Source organism: Elgaria multicarinata, chromosome 10, assembly GCF_023053635.1.
Source record: "Elgaria multicarinata webbii isolate HBS135686 ecotype San Diego chromosome 10, rElgMul1.1.pri, whole genome shotgun sequence".
Lineage (NCBI taxonomy): Eukaryota > Metazoa > Chordata > Lepidosauria > Squamata > Anguidae > Elgaria > Elgaria multicarinata.
In genome coordinates this window covers 34,848,744-34,869,652 of record NC_086180.1, presented here as the reverse complement: position 1 = coordinate 34,869,652, position 20,909 = coordinate 34,848,744, and the positions used below count along the sequence as shown (strand labels likewise).

Sequence of the window (20,909 nt, the reverse complement as noted above, 5' to 3'; positions counted from 1 at the left end):
TTTGTAACAGCATAGGAACCTATATGGCAAGGGTGGACAATTTGTCGTTTAGTCCTACAACTCCCACCACGATATTTTGGCCCTACAACTCCCACCATCCTTCTCTGTCGGCTATGCTGCCTAGGCCAAAAGATCTGGTGGGTCACAAATTGCCCCTCCTTTTATATGGGCTATGTCCTTCCCTACTTGTCAGTGCCAGGGGCCACAGGAACAACTGGTGTTTGGCATTCTTTCATTTGTACAGTTATTCTTGCTTCTTTGGTGACTTTGCCACTACCCATCTGGACTGATCTCGTGACCTACTTTTGGGTCATGACCCACCAGTTGAAGACCACTGGTTTAATCCATTTGAAAAGGGTGGGTTTGAGTTACTAATACTGTATTTTACAAATGTGTTGATTTATTTTTGTTTTACTATTCTCTACCTGAACACTTGTGAGTTTGAGAGTGCTGCAAGTGGTTGTTATCTGTGGCCTTTATTAAAAGAGATGTTCGATGCCATTGATTTCTTATAAGCCTGCATCCTGCTCAAGTTCTGGGACCATTTTTGTTGCATTGCTGCCATCCAGTGGCAGACCCTTTGTTAAGTTATCTCTCTTTCCCTGTGTTTCCTTTTAGGTACATTCTGACAATCACCAATTTCTGAATGACCTCAGGAAGAATATAGAAAAAAGGATGGGATTTGATGCTATCATGAGGGTTCGTACCAGCACAGGTAAAAATATTGTTAAGATTATTTTATAGCATGTTAGTCTACTGTATAGATCTTAATCGCAATACTCCAGGCTCAGTGTAATACTCTGGGAAGCTTTGGGAATCGACCAAACCCAAAGAAACATGATTAGGTTTTATGTAAAAATATGTCATCAACAAGCCATTTCCAAATGCATTTTTTTAAAAAACCCTGGGAAACTACCAATGTCCCCAGTTTTTTATTAAGTCTTCAGGTGGTCAGCTACTCATACTACCAATCAAAAGACATTGTGGAGTTACTCTATCTCTTTGTCCTTAGTGGATCATTTTGTGGGAACAAAAAAGATTGAAGAGGTGGTGGGCAAACACTGGAGGATTATGGGGCTTTGTCTCGACTGCCGATAAAGTTCTGTGAACGAGGCAGGGTGACTGCTCAATGAAAGCCTTTTCTGGAAGCATCATTAAATCCCATAGTCCAGAATAAATTCATAACTATTGGCAGCTTTCCAAATATAATAATAGTGGATCATTTGGAAAGATGTTATGATGGTCGACATTCACTTTTGGGCATCTCAGACAAGAGTTTTTCCAATTCATAAATTACACCTTGAGTTAGAAATACCATCACATGATGATTTTACTCTTTGTCAACTTCATGTTAATCTTATGAATGTGTTGCCACATGGTGCCAGGTGGCATTTTACTGAATTAAGGCAAAGGCCCCCAAACGAAGAGGTTCCCTAATGAATCAGTTCTAAGAACAGAAGAGGAGAGGAATACCCTTGGCCAGTTAGCCCACTGTCAGGGAGTGTGCTGCTGGTTGTTCACCGACAGACACCAGACACCAGATTAGCTTGCAATCTGTTATAGGTTTCAGGCCAACAGACTTCTTGGGAGCCATTTACATGAACAACACCACTGATGTTGAAATGGCGGGAGTAGATTGCGACAAAGCAGTGACGGTGGAATTCAAGCATGACGACAAGTTGAATGAAGACAGTGGGGCTCTAATCCAGGTAACAAGCTACAGATCCACATGCTGCCTCTTTAGGGTCTCTCCAGATGATCAGTAAATGTGCAGTTCTTTGTTCTGCTGCCTCCGGATATCTTCCCTCTTGTGTTGTAGAACTTTCCAAGTACTTAGCAATATTTTTGCCAGAGGGAAAATTTGCCATGATTATTGCAAATGCCATGCAGAATGTGGCTACATGAGTGACTGTGTGAGTGCCGTGGCCGTCTATTGCAGGGGTGCAGAACCCTAGGTCTGGAGCTGGCGTGGCCCTCCGAAGTTCCTTAGAACCACATCTCCTTCTCCTGACTCTACCCTCTTTCCCCCAAGCACAAATCTGCGATGGTTTCTTGGTTTTGTGCAAATTTTCCCCATTCTAAAAGGTGGAAATGCCTCTCCTAAGTAAGGCCTAGTTCCTGGCAGTGACAGCTTTAAGATAAAGTTTGCTGATATCTTTGGTATTTTAACTCCGCCCCTTTTGCCCTTACTCCCTTCCTTGCCCTCACCCACCACTGGAAGTCCCTGTGAACTTCTCAGAAATGGAATTTGGCCCTCTGGCTGAAAGAGGTTAGGCAGGTCTGACCTGCTGGATAATATCTCCAACGTTACTAATGATGAGTGACCTAACTTCTTGCTTTCCTCATCCCAGTACTATTTTTCTTCAGTGGCAAAAAGCATAGTGGGGTAGATTGCTCCTCTCGCTGCCTTGGAGATGAGCCTACCTACTACTTCTTGTGGGAGGAATTACTGAAGAGAAAGGTTTTTCTTATAGCTCCTGCCTCAGTCAGGCAAACTGTTTCCCTTTTATTTAGTACCCCCATGCTTGTTGCTACTTCAGCTGCTGGGGGGAGGAAAAGAGAACCTTGCCTTACTGAACATTTTGGTGAGAGAGATGTGCTAGTATACCGTGCACTTCAGTACATCCTCATAGCAAGAGGGGAAGGCAACATTGCAGAGGAACTTGCTAGAGAAGAAATATACAGCATTACAACTTTAGTGCTTTTACTTCAGAATTTCCTGTAGGAGAGAATTAAAAAGCAGGCTATTTTGCTGGCATTCCCACCTTAAAAGCATTGAACACATCTATTCTTTACAACAGAGAAATCCCATAAAGTTTCACATGCGGTGAAGGCTTTCTGTTCTATCATGACCACTTCCTTTTTTGGTTGGCGGTTGTAAATCCAGCTCCAAAATGACCTAAAACTTTAACTTTTAGTACAGAAAGTCATTCATCCTGAAATACAGTCCATGAGTCAGCCACAAATCTTTGTGTAAATGCAGTACAATAAAACATAATTAGCCTTGGCAAAGATGAAGTCATTCCTTGGGAAAATACACCTCTTACCCCAAGTTCTGATATACCAAAGCCCATAGGGAAGTGGATGAAGCCTTTCGTGGGACTCTAAGAAGAGTGGATCAGAACCAGAAGGCTCAACCTGAGGTTCCTCTTATTAGTAAAAGCTCAACAATCTGTCAAGGCTCAACAGTTGCAAGTTCTTGCCTTTTGAGAGCTCACTTACTTCAAGCTGGAGATAGAAGCATGAAGGTGGAAGGGACCTCAAAGGTCATTTAGTCTAACTTTCTGCTGATGCAGGAAATCTGCTACTCCTACTCCAGTAATCTGAGAGGTAGCCATTCAGCCTCTGCTTAATAGAACTAACATAAAAAGAAAGCAGGATATAGAAGCAAAGCAGTCACATGGCAGGGGTGAGGGCTGTAGAAGCTCAACAGCAGGTTGCACAGAGGTGTAGCAGCTAGGCAGTTTTGAAAAGCACAGCATAGGAGCATAAGAGGTGGACAGGTATGCTAAGTGAGATTTCTAGGTTGATGTGGGGTATGGAAGATCTAGTAAGCTTTTTTTCTCTTTTAAAGGATGAGATAATTTCCTATGTTTGAGAAACCCTGCTGTTTGGAGAAGAAAACAAATGTATTGCAACATGACATTCCTAGTCACTTAACTTAGACCTAGAGCACATGCTATGCATGTATAAAATTGTAGGTTGCGTTCTTGCCATGTCTAGTGGCACGGCTAGGAAAGACCTTTGCCTAAGACCTTGGGAGATTACTGGCAGTCAGAAGAGGCAGTCCGGGGTTTAAATGGATGATTAGTATAACTCACTATAATGCGTTCTTATGTATTAGAGCAACTGTTCTTCAACTTTATTCCAGTGAGCTTCCCCATGTGAAAGGGTGGAAAAATCCATCTGAACTTCCCTAACTGTAATTTATGGCCTCTTGCCACATTACAAATTTTAAGTCCTAGGGCAGGATCCAGTGGTCCTCTTGTGCAGGCAGTCAGGTCTGCCAGCCCCAGTGTGCGCACAGCCAGCCCCCGTAATACACACGGCCCTTTGCTGCTGGCAGCCATGATGTAACACTTACATAACACACCCCGAAATGAGTGGAAATGCTAGTTTCTGGAAGGGGTGTGGCCTGTCCCTTCCAGAAATGAGCATTTCTGCTAGTTTCAGGGCTTGACCCCAGAGGTACTACATCATGGCTTCCAGCAGTAGGGGCCATGCGTACGCTGGGGCTGGCAGACCTGGCCACCCGCACAAGGGCACCAGTGGATCCTGCCCATAGTCCCAAATTATTTGTTAAAAAAGCCAATTTGAGAGCAGGTGAACAATTAAACATAAAATAAACTCATTTTCTGCCCAAATTCACTTTTGCTTTGTCATTGCAGTGTGCAGTGCTTTACACATCCATGGGTGGTCAAAGACGACTCCGCATACATAACGTGGGGCTTAACTGTAGCTCCCAGTTAGCTGATGTCTACAAGAGCTGCGAGACTGATGCGCTAATGAATTTCTTTGCTAAATCGGGTAAGCTTATGATTATTACTTTTGTGAATGATTGCGGAGTCTAACTTCTCCTGTAATGCGAGGCATTATAAATCAGGAATGACTTGACAGAGGCTTAAAAGAAGTTCTTGCAAGAGACGCCTAAGAAATTTTCAGCACATTTTTTCTCTACATCTAATAAGTGTATCTGCTAAGTTCTTGGGTAAATCACAATCTGGGTTTCAGTGCACAGTTTTCAATTAACATGAATATTGACAATTTTATATCATGGGGTCATTGTGACAATGTTGAGAGTAGGATTGTAAGCCATTTTGTGTCTTGGATGCATAATAGATACACATTCTGAGCACAAATTCACTTTTTATGTGACTCATATTTTTACACCAAGTTTCTTTTCTGTCTAAGCAGGTGCAAACTATTGAATTTGAATCTGCTTTCAGAAAGTTTCAAAATGTACTTAGGAGTTTATCAAATGAAACTCATTTTGATCTAGGATGCAGCCCTATGCAGAAAAAAATCCTACAACTCTCAGCATTCCCCAGGTAGCCATCTAAGCATGCATAGGACTGTGCCCTTAGTGACCTGGTTCACACTTCATGATAACTGAGAGGGTTTGCCTGTCACAGTGTCATTAATGAGCTATGTGCTTGTAAACACTGCCTGATCATTCCCTCTGCAAGCTTGATGTGTGAACTACTATCTCTATCTTGTCTCTCCCCAGACAAGCCAGAGAAATAACCCCTGGAACTTTGGCTTATTGTGATGTGTGAGCCCTCCTAGTTTAAATCAGCCTTGTGTGAAAAGGCAGCATAAGAGGAAGAGAGCACAATATCTTAAGTTTAATCTCTCACTCATATTATTACAGCATACAAAGCCATTCTAAGCCAACCTTTGAAGACTGTCCGTGAGATCCTGGTGAATCAGACAGCTCGCATGTTGGCATGTTACAGAAAGAACTGTGCCAGCCCATCTGCAGTGAGCCAGGTATGTTATATTTTCAGTTCCAAGTGACTTGAGTTTGTAGCTCCGGAATCCTGATTTTGAGTAAGGCTCTGCAATCCTCAGCCTCCTAATCCAAAACCAAGGTTTCCACACCCCTAGTTTTGAGCATGCAAATAGAGAGCAAATGGTATTCCCTAGCATTGCTTCCTCCACCATTTTTCAGAAGAACTTTTTTTTTAATCTCTGCGCACCTCTGCTGCTTAATGCAGGCTTTCCCAACCTGGTGAACTCTGGATATTTTGGACTATAACTCCCAGTATTTCTAACCATTGGTCATCTGGACGCCCTCATAAATTCCATGAATGAGGCAGGGTGATGGCACAATGAAAGCCTCATCTAGAAGCACCTAGATACTGTGTTTGAAGTAAGCACAGAGCTGGGGACGTTATGAGATTTCACCAAAGATAATTACTACAACAGTTTCTCTGGGGTAGCCAAAGAAGATGTATATTAGAAAAGTGGCTCATGGCATCTCTTTGCAGGGCTTGCCTTATCATTAGGCAGAGTGAGGCAGTTGCTTCAGGCAGCAGATGCTGGGAAGTGGCTGGAAAGTATCAGAGGAGGGAGCTGTGGGCTACATGGCCTGCCTTGCTAAGCTAGCCGGCTGTCTTAGATGTAGTGGAGGAAGCTGCCTCATCCCCAGTTTTGAAATAAGATTTGTCTGCTAGTCTAGTTGGCGTTCATACATGGAATGGGAGGGGGCGCCATCTTGTTTTTCACCTCAGTCAGCAAAATAGCTTGGGCTGGCCCTGTCTCTTATTACACCAAATACTTTATTCTAAAATAATAGCCTTGGGTCTTAACTAGGTCTTGCCATAGTCTTTTAAGGACTCCCACTATGCTCCACCAGATATTAACTTATTTGTATTCTGACTGATCTCACAAGGAAATAAACTGAAAACTTAGAGACGGAATGCTAAAGGGTAAAATCCTTGCTCATTCAATTACTTTTGGGAATGTTAAGCTAAGCATGGCATAAACAAGAATAAAAAAAATACTGCCATGAGTAAAGCCTAATTAATCAGTAGAAGAAACATCACACATTTTCCATTGGTTAAATCATTAACTTAACACCATGGGAGGTAAACACCATCTGCTAAGAAACTTGGCATGGAATACAGTGTAAGTGAATGCTGACAAAATAAATTCTCTTATTTTACGCAACCTTCTTCAGCTTTAGCTGACCTTTTTCATGGCCACTGCTGGCCTCAGATTGATCTGGCACACAGGTAGGCAATGTGATGCCCCTGGGCACCAATGCGCCCCCAGACACCTTTCTTGGCACAGAAGGAAAAAGGGTCCTACAATTCATTGTAGATTGTTTTCCCTATCTAAACATGCATAGGATTGCACTCCACATTCTTGTTAAACTCCAGAGAAAACTGCTATTGTGATAATTTGTTCCAGCATATTGTACATAATTTCCTGGTTAGCAAAGAAACAAATTGCTGCTTTTGAGAAGTAGAGGATTTGTTGCCAAAGCTGAAATCAGTTACACATGAGCTGTTTTTGCTCTGTTTCCAGGCACTGCTCAGAAGGAGTAATTTTCTTTTTCTTAACAGTGTTGGGCAATAATAGGTAGATCCCACCACTGAAAATAATGTAACACCAAAGTGGTAAGTCCTGCAATCCAGCATAGCCTCCCTCTCTCAATTTTTCACATGATTCTAAAAGGCACATGAGTCTGTTGTAGTACTACAACAAATGAATATACCTTGTATTCAGAGTTTTATATTTGCTTTACTTATTTCCTATATTCATACACTGTTAATAGACTGATTTAAGCACAAGTAGATTTGTGATAGGTGACAGAGAAAGAAACCCTCTGAAACAGAACCCAATAAGGTGGAAGAAATGAATGTTCTGATTAGATCAGGGTGAAAACATTGCTTGAGAGAACTTTGAATAAATGGATGATGGGGTGGCCTGGTTTTACATGCATTCTTCTCTTTCAGCTTATCCTTCCTGATGCAATGAAGGTGCTCCCCGTCTACATGAACTGTCTTCTGAAGAGCTGTGTGCTTATGGGCAAGCCAGAAATTCCCACAGATGAAAGAACCCTTCACAGGCAGCTGGTCATGTCCATGGATGTTGCTGGCACCCAACTTTTATTCTACCCACAGCTACTGCCAATTGTAAGTGTTCTGAAAGTGGGGCATTAGGGCTGTGGTGTTTGTAGCAGGCACCAGGCCTGACACCAGCGTGTAATATCTTTGGCCAAGTGCCACTGGGGCTCTGGTAGGGCCCAGTGTTTTCCCAGCTGCCTGCTCAGTGGTATGCAGAGGTGGCCCAAGACATTTTGCTGCCTGAGGCAAAGAACAAGATGGCGCCCCCTCCCAATCCACATATAAAAGCCATCTGGATTGGCAGTTGAATCTTACTTCAATACTGAGAATATGGTACAGCATGCTCTGCTGCACCTCAAGGCAACAGGCTAGATTATGGGGTGTAGGACAAGTCGTGTGACACACAGCTCTTTCCTCCATCACCTTGCTGCTGAACAGAGCTCTAAGCATGTACATCTGAACTGCCACTACCATCCTACTTACCTAACCTAGTACAGTTGCGGCTCAATCCAAGCACAGAAGCCTAGCCCTCTGTTAGGTGCTTACTTGTCCACAGTGATAGCATATATAGCACTGGGTGAAGCACTGGGCCTGTCCAACTGGACTGACTTGCCAGTGCCACCAATTGAACTCCATCAGTCCCCTCGTATAAGGAAGATCATGGCACTGGTAAGTTCAGGTGAGCGGGCTCAAAAGCACCACTGCCAGGCCATGCTCTCCCCATACCCATCAGCCACAGCTGCAGGCAGGCAAATAGGCAGCTAGAGCTCAGCAACTGAAGGGGACCTAGCTGGCTTCATTCAGCGGCAGGGGTTTTGCAGGTACTGGTGGTCATTGAGACCAGCTTGACCAAGGGCCCTGAAACCATGAAGGTGGGCCTGACCTGTACTTTACCATACCTGAGAAAATGATTTTACATTTTTGTGTACATTGAATGTCCACTTGTCTGCCCATTTCTGTAAAGTGCAATAACTTTGTACAATGACATATCTGGGGATACCAGCTGTTGCCAATGTAATATACCACCTTCCACTGTTGTAGCAGTGTGATGACCTGGGTCAGTCCTCCACACAGAGGTGCCTGAACCCACTTCTGAGGTTGCAGTGTTCATCAGCCACTTTTTTTGCACTCTGTCCTAAGTTTACATGTGCTGGTGCATTAGCTCATTGATTCAGAAAATAAGATCACCTGCATAAACAAGGGATTGAATATACTTTATTTATTTAATGTTGATGGGGCAGGGGAGGGTGGCTTCAATTAAACAGTCTGTAGTTGGCAAAGCAAACTGAAAAGGACCTTGTTAGCTGAATATTGTGAAAGGTACATGAAGACCAGAAGTAATAAGACATGTACTTTTTGTTCCAAATCTTGTTGTACCTGCCATTCTGTTCATCTAGCCACAATACTAGGGTGACCATATGAAAAGGAGGACAAGGCTCCTATATCTTTAACAGTTGTACTGAAAAGTACATTTCAGCAGGTGTCATTTGTATATATGGAGAACCTGATGACATTTCCTCTTCATCACAACAGTTAAAGGTGCAGGTGCCCTGCCCTCTTTTAAATCTGGTCACTCTAGTATAGCTCTTGCACCTTTAACTGTTGTGATGAAGAGGAGTTTCCCCAGGTTCCCCATATATACAAATGACACCTGCTGAAATTTCCTTTTCAATACAACTGTTAAAGATACAGGAGCCCTGTCCTCCTTTTCATATGGTCACCCTACACAATACTCATTCACATTATTTGCTTGCAATGGATATAACTGTAAAGCAAAGGGGGAATGGACTTAACAACCCTAATCTTTGTCCTTACAGCACACTATGGATGCAAATAGCGACGTATTCCCCTCTGCTGTTCGCTGCTCAGAAGAACGTCTTTCTGAAGGAGGGTTGTTCTTGTTGGCCAATGGGCTTCACATGTTCTTGTGGCTGGGAGCCAGTGCCCCGCCAGAACTTATCCAGGGGATATTTAATGTGCCTTCCGTCGCACATGTCAGCACTGAGGCTGTAAGTATAGAGTGACGAGTGATGCTTTAGGGGAGAGGTGTTGAGCGTTGGCCTTGAAATTTAATCTCCAAGTTGACAACTATGAAAATGTGACCTGACTTGAGCAATACAATCTTAAGATCATTTTGTTCCCCCTTATTAGTAAAGTAGGAGTTGAGAGTATAAACACTCAAGCATTCAAAAACAGGCAAGGGAGAGAAAACACGGGTGAGAGAGATTCCGTAGGTCCCCAGGACACTATCAGTGGCTACTTGTCCTGATGGCTATATGCACCAGTTGCTGAGGAACATAGGCAGGGGGTTGCTGTTGTACTCATGTCCTGCTTGTGGGTTTCTTGCGCATTCTCTGGCCACTGTGTGAACAGAAACCTGGGCTATATGGACCCTTGGGGCCTTGCTAGACGAGGTCTTAGCGCGCTGTGAGGCCCGGTTTCCCTGCTGTGCGTCCAGATGACGCACAGGGGAATCCGGGGTCAGGCCGCGCTGAAACCTCATTTGAACCGCCATAAGCGAAGTCGCTTATGGCGCAGCTTTTCCGCAGCCCTGGCCTGAGGCCGGGGCTGCGGAACGTCTAGCGACTTCCGTGGCTTTTTGCGGCTACTCGCTTACTCGCAAGTAGCCGGGAAAAGCCACGGACTGGGCATAGCGTTCATATGAGCGCTGTGCCCATCAGGCCGGGGGGGGGGGGGAATCCCGGTGGGGGGAGATAGGGGGGAAGGCCGGACCGGCAGGAGAGGGGGATGGCGGAGGGCGGCACACATCTCGGGGACGGGGAGGGATGGCGGAGGGCGGCACACATTGGGGACGGGGAGGGATGGCGGAGGGTGGCACATATCTCGGGGACGGGGAGGGAGGTCGGGGAAAGAGTGGGCAGGGGGCATGGATGGGATCAGGAGCGGGTGGGGGGCTTAATTAAAAAAAAACCCACTTACCTTGTCCAGAGTCTTCGGGGCGCACGTGGCCCCTTTAACAAAAAACAAAAACAATGGCCGATGCTGCAGGTCTTCCAGAATCCCTGCGCGTCGTGCGTGTAGGAGGCTCCCTGCCAGCTTATCCGGCATAGTCTAGCAAGGCCCTTGGTCAGATTCAGCATGGCTCTTACGTTCTTACATGAGCAAATTCTGGATTTCTCAAAGGACACCCCTTACTACCACAACCTTCCTCCTCCCCAAAACCAGCTGCACGGATGTTGCACGGATGGGTTCCATGGATGTGCTATTCTTCTTCTGCCATGGGACCCTCCCAGCAGAGAGCAGTGTGTAGGCAAGAGTTCTCAGACTGAAAGCAAGCAAGTGCCTTTACAGTTTAACAGACTGTGGTGAAAATGGATGTGCTTCTGCACATATGTTTTTTTAATTAATTTGTTGTTTTATCCCCAGATTATTCATAGGACTCCCAAAGTTAACACACACAGCAAAACACCAATCCCCTTCAGTTAGCTGCTGCTGCCCTCAATGTTCTATTCCCCCAGAGACTTATTAAAATCATCTTATAAAAAGAACTCCAATATTTTCTGTGACACAGGATCCAGTAGCATAAGTTAGCGGGGCACAGGGAAACACACAAGGCACTGAAAGCAAGTTTAAAAAAAGAAAAAAAGAGTCATTTAATGAAATCAGAATGTATGGCATTAAATGCATTTATCATTGCAGTTGTAGTTCCCTTCACATCCTATACATGTGAAGGGGTTACACCTGAAGAGCAGGGCTGTGTCACTGCCCCCACCCCCAACATCAACTGCTCATGCACAGGGCTTCCTCTTCGGATGTTCTCCTAGATTATGGGGGTCAGGGTAAGGACAGCTGCATAAAATTGGGCAGGGGCAAGTCCCTGCTCCTTGCTCTACGAATGGATCCTTCAAGCATAAAAGTGGTTTAAGACATAACAAAACTAAAGAAATACAGCATGACTTGCAATGTATTTAGCTACCATCCACTGCAGCTTGACTCTGCTTAGTATGACTTTTCTTTTCTTTTCATTCATTCAGCATTAACTTGTAGGTTTTTGGTTTGTGGCCTTTTTTAAAAAAGGCATTGAAAAGCGATGTCTGCTTTTTGTATTGTTTCTGTGTAGTGTGTTTGGCATGACGTGAGAACGGTACATTGTTCATATCAGCTGATGGCATGTTTGGGGTAGTGCTGCATAGTCCTTATTTCTTAGCTTCCAAGTTGTATTTTACTATGGTGGTTACCCCAAATAGGTGTTTTGTTCATGTATTTTTGGGTGTGGGGTGTGTGTGTGTGTGCGCATTACGCTGTGTCTTAAAGGCTAAAAAGTGCACAAATATTAAGTGTTTCTGGGGAAGTGATTCTCCCTAACTCTAACCCTCAGCTTTTACAAAGAGGCCAGGCACGGATATGCATCCCAAAAGCCGCCTTCTACCTTTCAGCAAATGAGATGCCTGTCCCAATCCCCACTGAACTGCACCCCATAAAGAAGGCATCCCCCCCCCGAATACCCCCTTACAACTTTGGCTGAGACTAGATGCCCTTCAGCATTCTCAAAATCAATCCCTCCTTTGAACATGACTTCCCTGGTTATGTTAATCTCTCAACCAGCTCCCATTACTTCTCTTCTGGTTTGATGAAAAGCTGAACTCCCTACATTCCTCCCCCCACCCATGACTGCCTTAGATAAACAGCTAATCTCCCCACTATCACTCCAGTCTGCCCATTATGAATTGCTGACGGATGTCTGAGATGACAGAACATTCACCCTTGATGACAAACACTAGCAAAGAAGCTTGCCAGTTTCACATTTTAAAAGGCTCCCCTTGGCTTAGCCTCTTGGGTATTATTATTATTATTATTATTATTATTATTATTATTACACCACCCCATAGCTGAAACTCTCTGGGCGGTTTTAGAGAATCTGAATAAAGCTTTAGAAGACTTTTGTGGCCATGAAGAGCTTTTAAAGCTACCCAAAAGTCCTGGGGGGAAAAACCTTTAAATTTAAAAGTTTTAGGCTTTGTTTCTTGGGAATAATGTATGAGAAAATATAGCACATACCTTTTTAAAAAATCGTAAGTGCACACAGCAAAAATAGAAACCCAGCACCTAGAGAAATAATCAAACCCACTGTCATGTTTCACGGTCCTTCCAGAATGCTGGCAAACTGACACAGGACACCCAATCAGTGAGACTTCTTTTATTCAGGGAAATCTCAAGGTGAAAAGCTTAATGGTTCCACACTTCTAAAAACACCTAAAACAGATTGATGGTCAGAAAGAACGCTTTAGACTCCCTGCTTCAGGCAATTACAATGGGAATTTTTGAAAGTCTTAACAAACTATCTCAAAAGAGCTAGTTTAAACGTTGCATACTCAGAGAACATGGCCAAAGTTTAAACAAGATCACGATGTAGGTAAAAATCTCAGGCACAGGAGTCTCGTGCTTCTGCTTAGCGCTGGCAACTCCCTGCCACCTGAGTCCTGGCAGAGAGAGAGAGTGTAGAGTCAAACCTAGCCTGCCAAACACTGAGCTGACTACAAACAGCCAATCCACAGCAAATGCAAGTCTATGAAAAGCCTTACAGTACTTTTCATGGCACAGTCCTTAGAAATCTAAAGTCCAAATAGAAGATAGTCCATGTGCAGAGTGCTTTCAATGTCTTAAATAGAAATAGATGTAAACAGAGAGAGATTTCAGGCCTTGCATCGAAAAATGATCCTAAAAAAAGCTCTTCGCCTTTGCTCCAACTTATAAAAAGATTTCAAGCCTGTTCAAAACTACTTGACAGACAGAGGCTCTGGCCCGTAAATTGTGCCCATGTCCGAACACAGCACCACTGCTCAGCGCACCAAGATGACATTGCAATCTGAGTGACTCATTCAACAAAGACTCCCCACTTTTCTAAACACTATCAGTTCTTCAGAGAAGACTAGCAGCTTCAAAGCTGAGACACTCTCGTGAGAACTGACAAGAGACAAGCTTGCACAGGCATTCCAAACTAATTCTCATTAAATCTACTTACAACTCTGCAAGGCCTCCCCGGCCTTGCATGAAAGTTAGACCTGACACCCACCATCAAGAAAACACCACCAGAACATCAAAATCAAAAACTGATCTAACCTCCACCATTCCTTTAGAACACATGAAAAATGACCTTAGAATGAGACAACTTGAATATTCAAGTGCTTACATTTTTTTATTATTGCATTTATATCCCTTCCCCCTCTCCCCCAAAGAAGCCAAGGTGGCATACATAATCCTCCTCTCCATTTTATCCTCACAACAACCCTGTAAGGTAGACTGGGCTGGGAGTCTGCAGCTGGGCCAAAGTCACCCAGTGGGTTTCGATGGCTAAGTGGGGACTAGAACCCGGATCTCCCGACTCCTAGTCCAACACTTTAGCCACTACATCACACTGGCCTGGTTCAGACAACACACTAAACCATGCTGCTTAACCACATAATGGTTAAGGGAATGCAAAATGGTTAAGGCATTCCCTTAACCATTTTGTGGTTAAGCAGCACAGTCTAGTGTGTTGTCTGAACCAGGCCATTGGCTCTCTTATACACCAAAGCCAAAGTTCTGGCAATGTTTGGCCTGTTGTAGACTACATAGGTAAATCTTGCCCTTGTTCTTATCTTTCTGCACAGGTAAATCTTGCCCTTGTTCTTATCTTTCTGCACAGTCAATACATGGTTTCATTTTTAAGTCCTGACCCAAATAACTGCACCTCTAATAAATGTGTTAGCATCACATCCACATGGAACCTTGCAGTTCAAGATTAATGTACACAGTAGACTCATAAAGAATAGTAAGAGAAGGATTTCAAACATGATTAAAGTCTCTAAATTCAGAGGAAACTGAAATAAGCAATTTGATGTGTTATAGCCCTCAGTGATCCTGTTTCACAAATAGATCACTACTTGACACAAGAGTAGGACTCCCCTCCTCCATTCTTCCCATATGTCCATGATTGATCAAAGTATTAAAATGAACATAACCATCACCATCTCCCATCTTGTGCATGATGACTTCACGAAGGGAGAAACACAGGACTGATAGAGCCGGTGCAGGACATTTCGCTGTCTGAGAAGGACAAGATAGTGCATAGTACAGCCCCACCCTATTCCACAGACCTTGTTGCCGAGGGTTTGTGATATACACACACATATGGAATTCACTACCACAAAATGTAGTGATGACCTCCAATTTGGAGGGCTTTAAGAGGGTTGGATAAATTCCTGGAGAAGGCTATCCTGATGGCTATGTGCTACCTCCAGTATCCGAGGCAGTAAGCCTATATGCACCAGTTGCTGGGGAACATGGGTGGAGGGTGGTGTTGCACCATGTTCTGCTTTGTTGGTCCGTGGCCGACAGCTGGTTGGTCACTGTGTGAACAGAATGCTGGACTAGATGGACCCTTTGTTTGATCCAGCATGGCATTTCTTATGTTCTAATATTCTTCTCACCCAAAAAGATTTAAAGTTCTCTTTTAAAAGGAAGAGGGTGATGGCAGCATAAGGGAGGTTATTGATAGCATCACAGAAGGTGGTGACGCCACACCTGTCTTTTGGAGTAAGTGCTTTCTCATATATTCTAATTTCCTATGTATTTGCATCATTCAGACTCAACTTCCAGAAGTGGAGAATCCCTACTCTACGAAGCTGAGGTCAATGATAGATCAGCTCCAGAGCAAAACGCCTTATTTCATGAAGGTAAAAGATTAAACTTGGCCATGCTGGCTGGGGATGATGGGAGTTGTTGTCCAAGTCATCTGGAGGGCACTAGGTTGGGGAAAGCTGCTCAGCACAGAATTTCCGAATTCTCTTAACCCCTGAACCACATTTTTCTTTTCAGATCCTGATTGTGAAGCAAAGAGAACAGCCAGAGATGGTTTTCAAACAATTCCTAGTTGAAGACAAGAATGTTTACGGAGGAGCTTCTTACGTGGATTTCTTATGTTGTGTTCATAAAGAGATCTGCCAACTGCTCAACTAATGAATGCTTGAATATTAATTCTTTTGCATCTTTCAAGAGGGACTATTCTTAAGTGACCAAACACCACAAGGTGCTTTTTAATGCGACTTGTTTGTACAGTTTCTAATTTCATACACTAGAGCCCTTTTTCATAATAATGTACCCAAATTACAGTTATGTAGAATAAGCAAGTTTGTGCTCAGGTATAACTCCTGTGGGAGAGCCTTTACCTTTCTTTACAAAGAAATAACTTTCTTATGGCAAGCTTTGGAATCCTGGAATCTGTCAAAGCTTAAAGCATGTGGTTTTCATTTCAAAAACTTTAATAAATTGCAAAGCATTAGTAAATTCTGTTAGCTAGTTTTTATCACTCATATACACAGATCATTTCGTTCATGGTACTGTATATTTTGATCTATTAACTGCCATGTGTTCTTTGCACTTCATTCTACTTTGAATGCTACGATGCACTATGGCAGGGCAGGGAACCTATGGCTCTCTAGTTGGTTTTGGATTTCAACTTCCATCAACCCCAGCCAGCATGGCCAGTGGTCATGGATGATGGGAGTTGTAGCCCATCACCATCTAGAAGGCCACAGGTTTTCCACCATTACACTATGGTAACTGGAAGTTTCAACGAGCTGGAGCATGTCCCCTATGAGTAAAGGCTAAAAGCATTTGGGACTTTTTAAATGTAGAAAACAGAGCGGCTGATAAGACTCTACCATCTACATCAGGGGTAGATTCTGCTTTTACTCCCAAGGGCCAAATTGTGTTACAAATTAAAATGGAGTTAATTGGCATCTTTACTATTTGATTTACACAACATACTTAACACTTTGAAGGTGTAAACAATTTTAAAAACAAGAACCTCAATGTCTTAGGATGGCCCAGTCGAAGCCCATAACTCAGTCCAATTGAGAATCTGTGACAGGACTTGAAAATTGCTGTTCACCAGCAGTCCCCACCCAACCTGACAGAGCCTGAGCAATTTTGCCAAGACAGATAGCTAAATATTGCTGTTTCCAGATGCCCCAAAGTGGTAGAGACTTACCCCCAAAAGACTCCCAGCTGTAATTGCTGCCAAAAGTGCTTCTACCAAGTATTAACTCGGTGTGAATATTTATGAAACCAAGAAATGCCAGTTTGATTTCACTTAACTTTTGTTGCACAATAAAAATATTTTGCACCGTTAAAGTGCTAAGTATGTTGCGTAAATCAAATGGTAAACATGCCAATTGAGTATTTTAATTCCAGGTTGTAACATAACAAAATGCGGGTAAGTCAAAGGGGGCACTGCATTTTAGCTTAAATCTCTTACTGCCAGTAACTAAGCATTAGGACAGGCAGTTCAACATTTTAGAATGGTAAAAAAAGCAGAAAACCATGGTCAGGGAAAGGGACGTGGCCTTCTGGGAAACTCTGGAAAGCCAGATTTGGTTTGTGGGCCAGATGTTCAACACCTCTTATCTACATGATATGTGGGCAAGAGATATTTCTCCCTCGTAACACTAGAAGTCAGTCACCCAATGAATGTCTGCTGGTCTTGATGGATCTTCAGTCTGATCTAGCAGGGCCCTTTTATACACCGTACTGTTGGATCCTCCTGCAGAATTCCCTTCTTATGCCTAAATGTTCGATGCAAGAAATGTTTTCCTTCTTCATCCTGTCACTCACAGAAGTTCTAGTGTTCCATGCAGTATAAATCTCTAGCGCAAGAAGACCCACCCCACCCTGTTTATGCTCTTGCAATTACGTAAGAGGACCGGAAAGGAGCAGACCAAAAGTCCATCTAGTCTGGCACTCCCTTTCCAACAGTGAATGGCTAAATGCTTCAAGCAAGTACACAATTAAGGCATCAAGACTTCAGCTCTTCCCGGCTGTTTATCCCCAGCATCTGGTATTTGAAAGTATACTACTTCTGCTAATTTAGTTTCTATTTAGCTATTGATAGACCTATCCTGTAAAGGACCTATCACTCCTTTTAAAAAGCCACCTAAGCAAGAACATAATACAGGCCAAAAGCTGGAAAACATCCTGCCATTAAAAATATACTAATATGACTTTATTTCCACAATAGCTTTGAGATGAGCTTCTTGATGCAGCTAAGACAAATGTAAAGCTGACTTCCTATTAATTGCTGTAGAGCCATAGGTAAACATATTTTACTTCCTCAGTTCGTCACCTTTAATATAGTGTCCCATTAATCAGGTTGTAATCAATGCCTTCATCTCATCTACACATGGAAAAACTTTGGTAATCCAAGGATCATACAAAACAAAACAACTGGAGAATTTCATTTGTATTCCGCTAGGTGGCACCAGTAATCAAACATAAAAGGTTAACATAAGGCATACATTAGTTCTTAAACAGTTTCATGGCTGAGTTCTCTTCAGATACAAGCTTCCATAAAATTTTACAATTCAATTATTAAGCTTGAGATTTGGGGGGGGGGGGAGATCGTCAACTGTCCATTCTTGTAAGAATGAGTGTGAAAGCAATTTTCAATGAACTATGTCACTTGTTGGATTATAGGGTGCCATCCAATTCCTCTGCACCTGAAACTGCCAGTTTTGAACTATACTTATTCATGGAAGTAGACTGGTGCTCGGTTGAATGTGTAAATTTTTCACCTTAGAGTGAATTCACATTAAATGAGAAAGATCATTGTTGTTCCCTCCAATACCAAACTATCAGTTAAGAAGTAAAATAAGGCCACCCGCAAATAAAAGTCATGGTTTCAGTATACTCAGGGGGACTCTCTAAGAATGAAGAAATTCATAAATGAAAACACAAAAACCATTTCAACAAAGGACCGCCAGTCAGTGGCTTTCAGGACCTATGAAATATTGAGGGTGATGGGAGGGTGGCGTGGGGGAAGAACTATACTCCTGAAGTCTGTAACAGCTTATAGTATTCTGGAATGGGGGTTAGGGTAAGGAAGAGAGAAGTGCCAAGGGATGATGATGATTTTTAAAAATCCCTCCACCCTGTGGTTTTTTGGGGAAGGAGAGAGCACCTATTTTTCCTTTCCCACTTTCTAAAAACCACTTCCACCTATGTCTGTAGCACTAAAGTGCTCATGTTCAGGGCTGCCAGCCACCCCTGAATCTGGGACATTTAGCACTATATAGAACTGCAGGGTAAGGTGGGAACAGGAGAAAATATTTTCCTCCCCACAACCTCAAACAGAACTACAAGGCTCCCATTATAGGCTGGCTGTAGCGCTTAACAGGGACACTCAAATAGAGGCTACGGTTAATCCTTATAATTCTCAACTCAAGAGGATGACGCTGTTGGCTAGGTGATACCACTATTGTTCATCAGATGAGCATATTGACTAGTAGTCATTAAAAAATATATAAAGACAACGATAAATTACTCATCTCACCCTATACATTATACTAAACTTGCTGAATACTTCATAGTAGTCAAGCAAAATCTACATTAAAGCTCAGTAGGAAACAAGGGCTGCTTAAATAGGGCAAAGTGATTATGAAAATGAAATCTGAGAGATGTACCTATAACTTTTAAAACTGCTATATCTCTTTAAGGAAAACTCAACAACAAAACTCCCCAACCTTTGAATTGGATTTATTTCAAAAGCATTAAAGGCTATGCACTTAAGTTATTTAAAAATAAGTTGTTTTTAATGGTGGCAATGTGATCCAGAGAGCTGCTTAAGCCCAAGCAATGGGAATGCAATAGTTCAAAGAAATGTGTGTTTCCCCTAACAGCTGTTCCCCATGCCCAATCAAAAACTACTTTTGAAATTTCCTTTACTTTTAGAAGTGGCATTGGGGGTAAGGAGGGAAGAGAGGGGGCTGCCATTTTGAGAAAACGTATCTAAATCTCCTTTGGGTTCATAAACCTGTTTAATAGTTCTTTGGATCCTGGCCAAAGCACTTGATTTATAACAGGTGCTGCACCATCCCCGTTACCTGGAAAGGTAGTTGTCTGAGATAACAAAATGATGTCTGCTTTGGACTATCTAATATGTCATGCTTTCATATGTACACAAATCCCCACTCTTGATTATACCAAGCAAGTGAATGGTTAAATATTTGGGCATAAGAAATCAGAAATTCAACCCAAAATTTCCCATTAGATCCAGGTCTAACTTCTGCCCACCCTTATAATGCTTTTGCCTGATGAATGAATGGATGTATTTACCCACTGCACACTATTATTCTTAGGAGCCTAGGAAGCTCTCTTTGGTCCATCTTGTCCAATATTGTTAACACTGACAGGCAGCAACTCTCCAGGGTTTCAAGCAGGAGTTTTTTCGAGCCCTACCTCGAGATGCCGGGCACTGAACCTGGCACCTTCTGCATGCAAAACACATGCTCTACCACTAAACTAGTGCTCCTTTCATGATGTGCAACATTAAGGTCTATATATAATGTATAACATTAGTGTATGTAACAGGGCTGTGCAGGCGACATTCTTAGCTATGGTTAGGGCAGCTAACCCTTTTGCAGCATGTGGTTAGTGAAGGTGGTTAAACCATGGTTTGTTGCCTTTCAGATTACATGCTAAGCCAGCACTGTTAGCTCAAAATGCTTAACCATGATGGCTTAGTGTGTTGTCTGAACTGAGTCAACGTTGTTCTGGTCTGAGCAGGACCAGAAGAATTTCAATAAACAAGCAGGCTCAAGTTCACTACAGTAGACCATGCTTAAGTTTTGTGGTGGTTTTTTTTTTTAAGGAAGAGTGGGGGATTCTTCTATTGTAGGAACTCAATAAAGCCGAACTGTCTAAACACTGCAGTTTAGTAGCCATTCTATAATTGATTGGATAACTATCAAAGATAGCAGACCGGCATTTTTCACCAGGTAGCACAGCACTTACACAGAAACTTATAGCCATACCAAGGACATTGAATGTAACAAGCCATAAATCTCTAAAGTAATGTAAAGACTTGATAACTCCTTGGAGAACCTCATAAGAAAAAGGCAATAAAGTACTGCCACAAATTGTATTATATCTGATTAATTCTTTTTTCTCTTTACATACTTTTCTAAATTTAAAGATGGAAAATGCAAAATTAAAACTAGAATTAAGAACATTCCTTGTGACCCTCAAACTGAGGGAAATCACCCCTCGAGAACACTTGGAACACCGATAGGTAAATTAGGTGCAAACTGTGAAATACGAGACAAGAAATGTCAAGCTCTATTATGAAAGAAGAGAGTGAAAGCCTAGTGTAAGCAAGTTTGCTCAGCACCAAGGACCAACTACAAAATGCATCATGACTCCAGGGGCTGCATATTTTGGTTATATAACACTTGCAAACATTCCCAAATGCAGCTGGAAGTCATGCTGCACTCTTAATATGCTAGGCAGGTTTTGTTCAAAAATACTCTTCCACCTAGAACGGCACTTTATTTTCAAGTT

The 20,909-nt window shown here is 42.7% G+C and overlaps 1 protein-coding gene across 1 annotated transcript in view; it reads left to right on the top strand.

The window, feature by feature from the left end:
• The window catches only part of SEC24D (SEC24 homolog D, COPII coat complex component), a 68,440-nt gene extending 52,591 nt beyond the window's left edge, over nt 1-15,849 (top strand). Inside the window, exons 16-23 of the mRNA XM_063135377.1 lie at nt 619-715; nt 1,564-1,709; nt 4,389-4,527; nt 5,372-5,490; nt 7,464-7,643; nt 9,392-9,583; nt 15,161-15,250; nt 15,393-15,849. Of these exons, the coding sequence (XP_062991447.1) occupies nt 619-715; nt 1,564-1,709; nt 4,389-4,527; nt 5,372-5,490; nt 7,464-7,643; nt 9,392-9,583; nt 15,161-15,250; nt 15,393-15,533 (1,104 nt within the window). The 3' untranslated portion in view covers nt 15,534-15,849. The remainder of the gene's footprint in view (nt 1-618; nt 716-1,563; nt 1,710-4,388; nt 4,528-5,371; nt 5,491-7,463; nt 7,644-9,391; nt 9,584-15,160; nt 15,251-15,392) is intronic.
• Nucleotides 15,850-20,909: the final 5,060 nt, after the last annotated feature.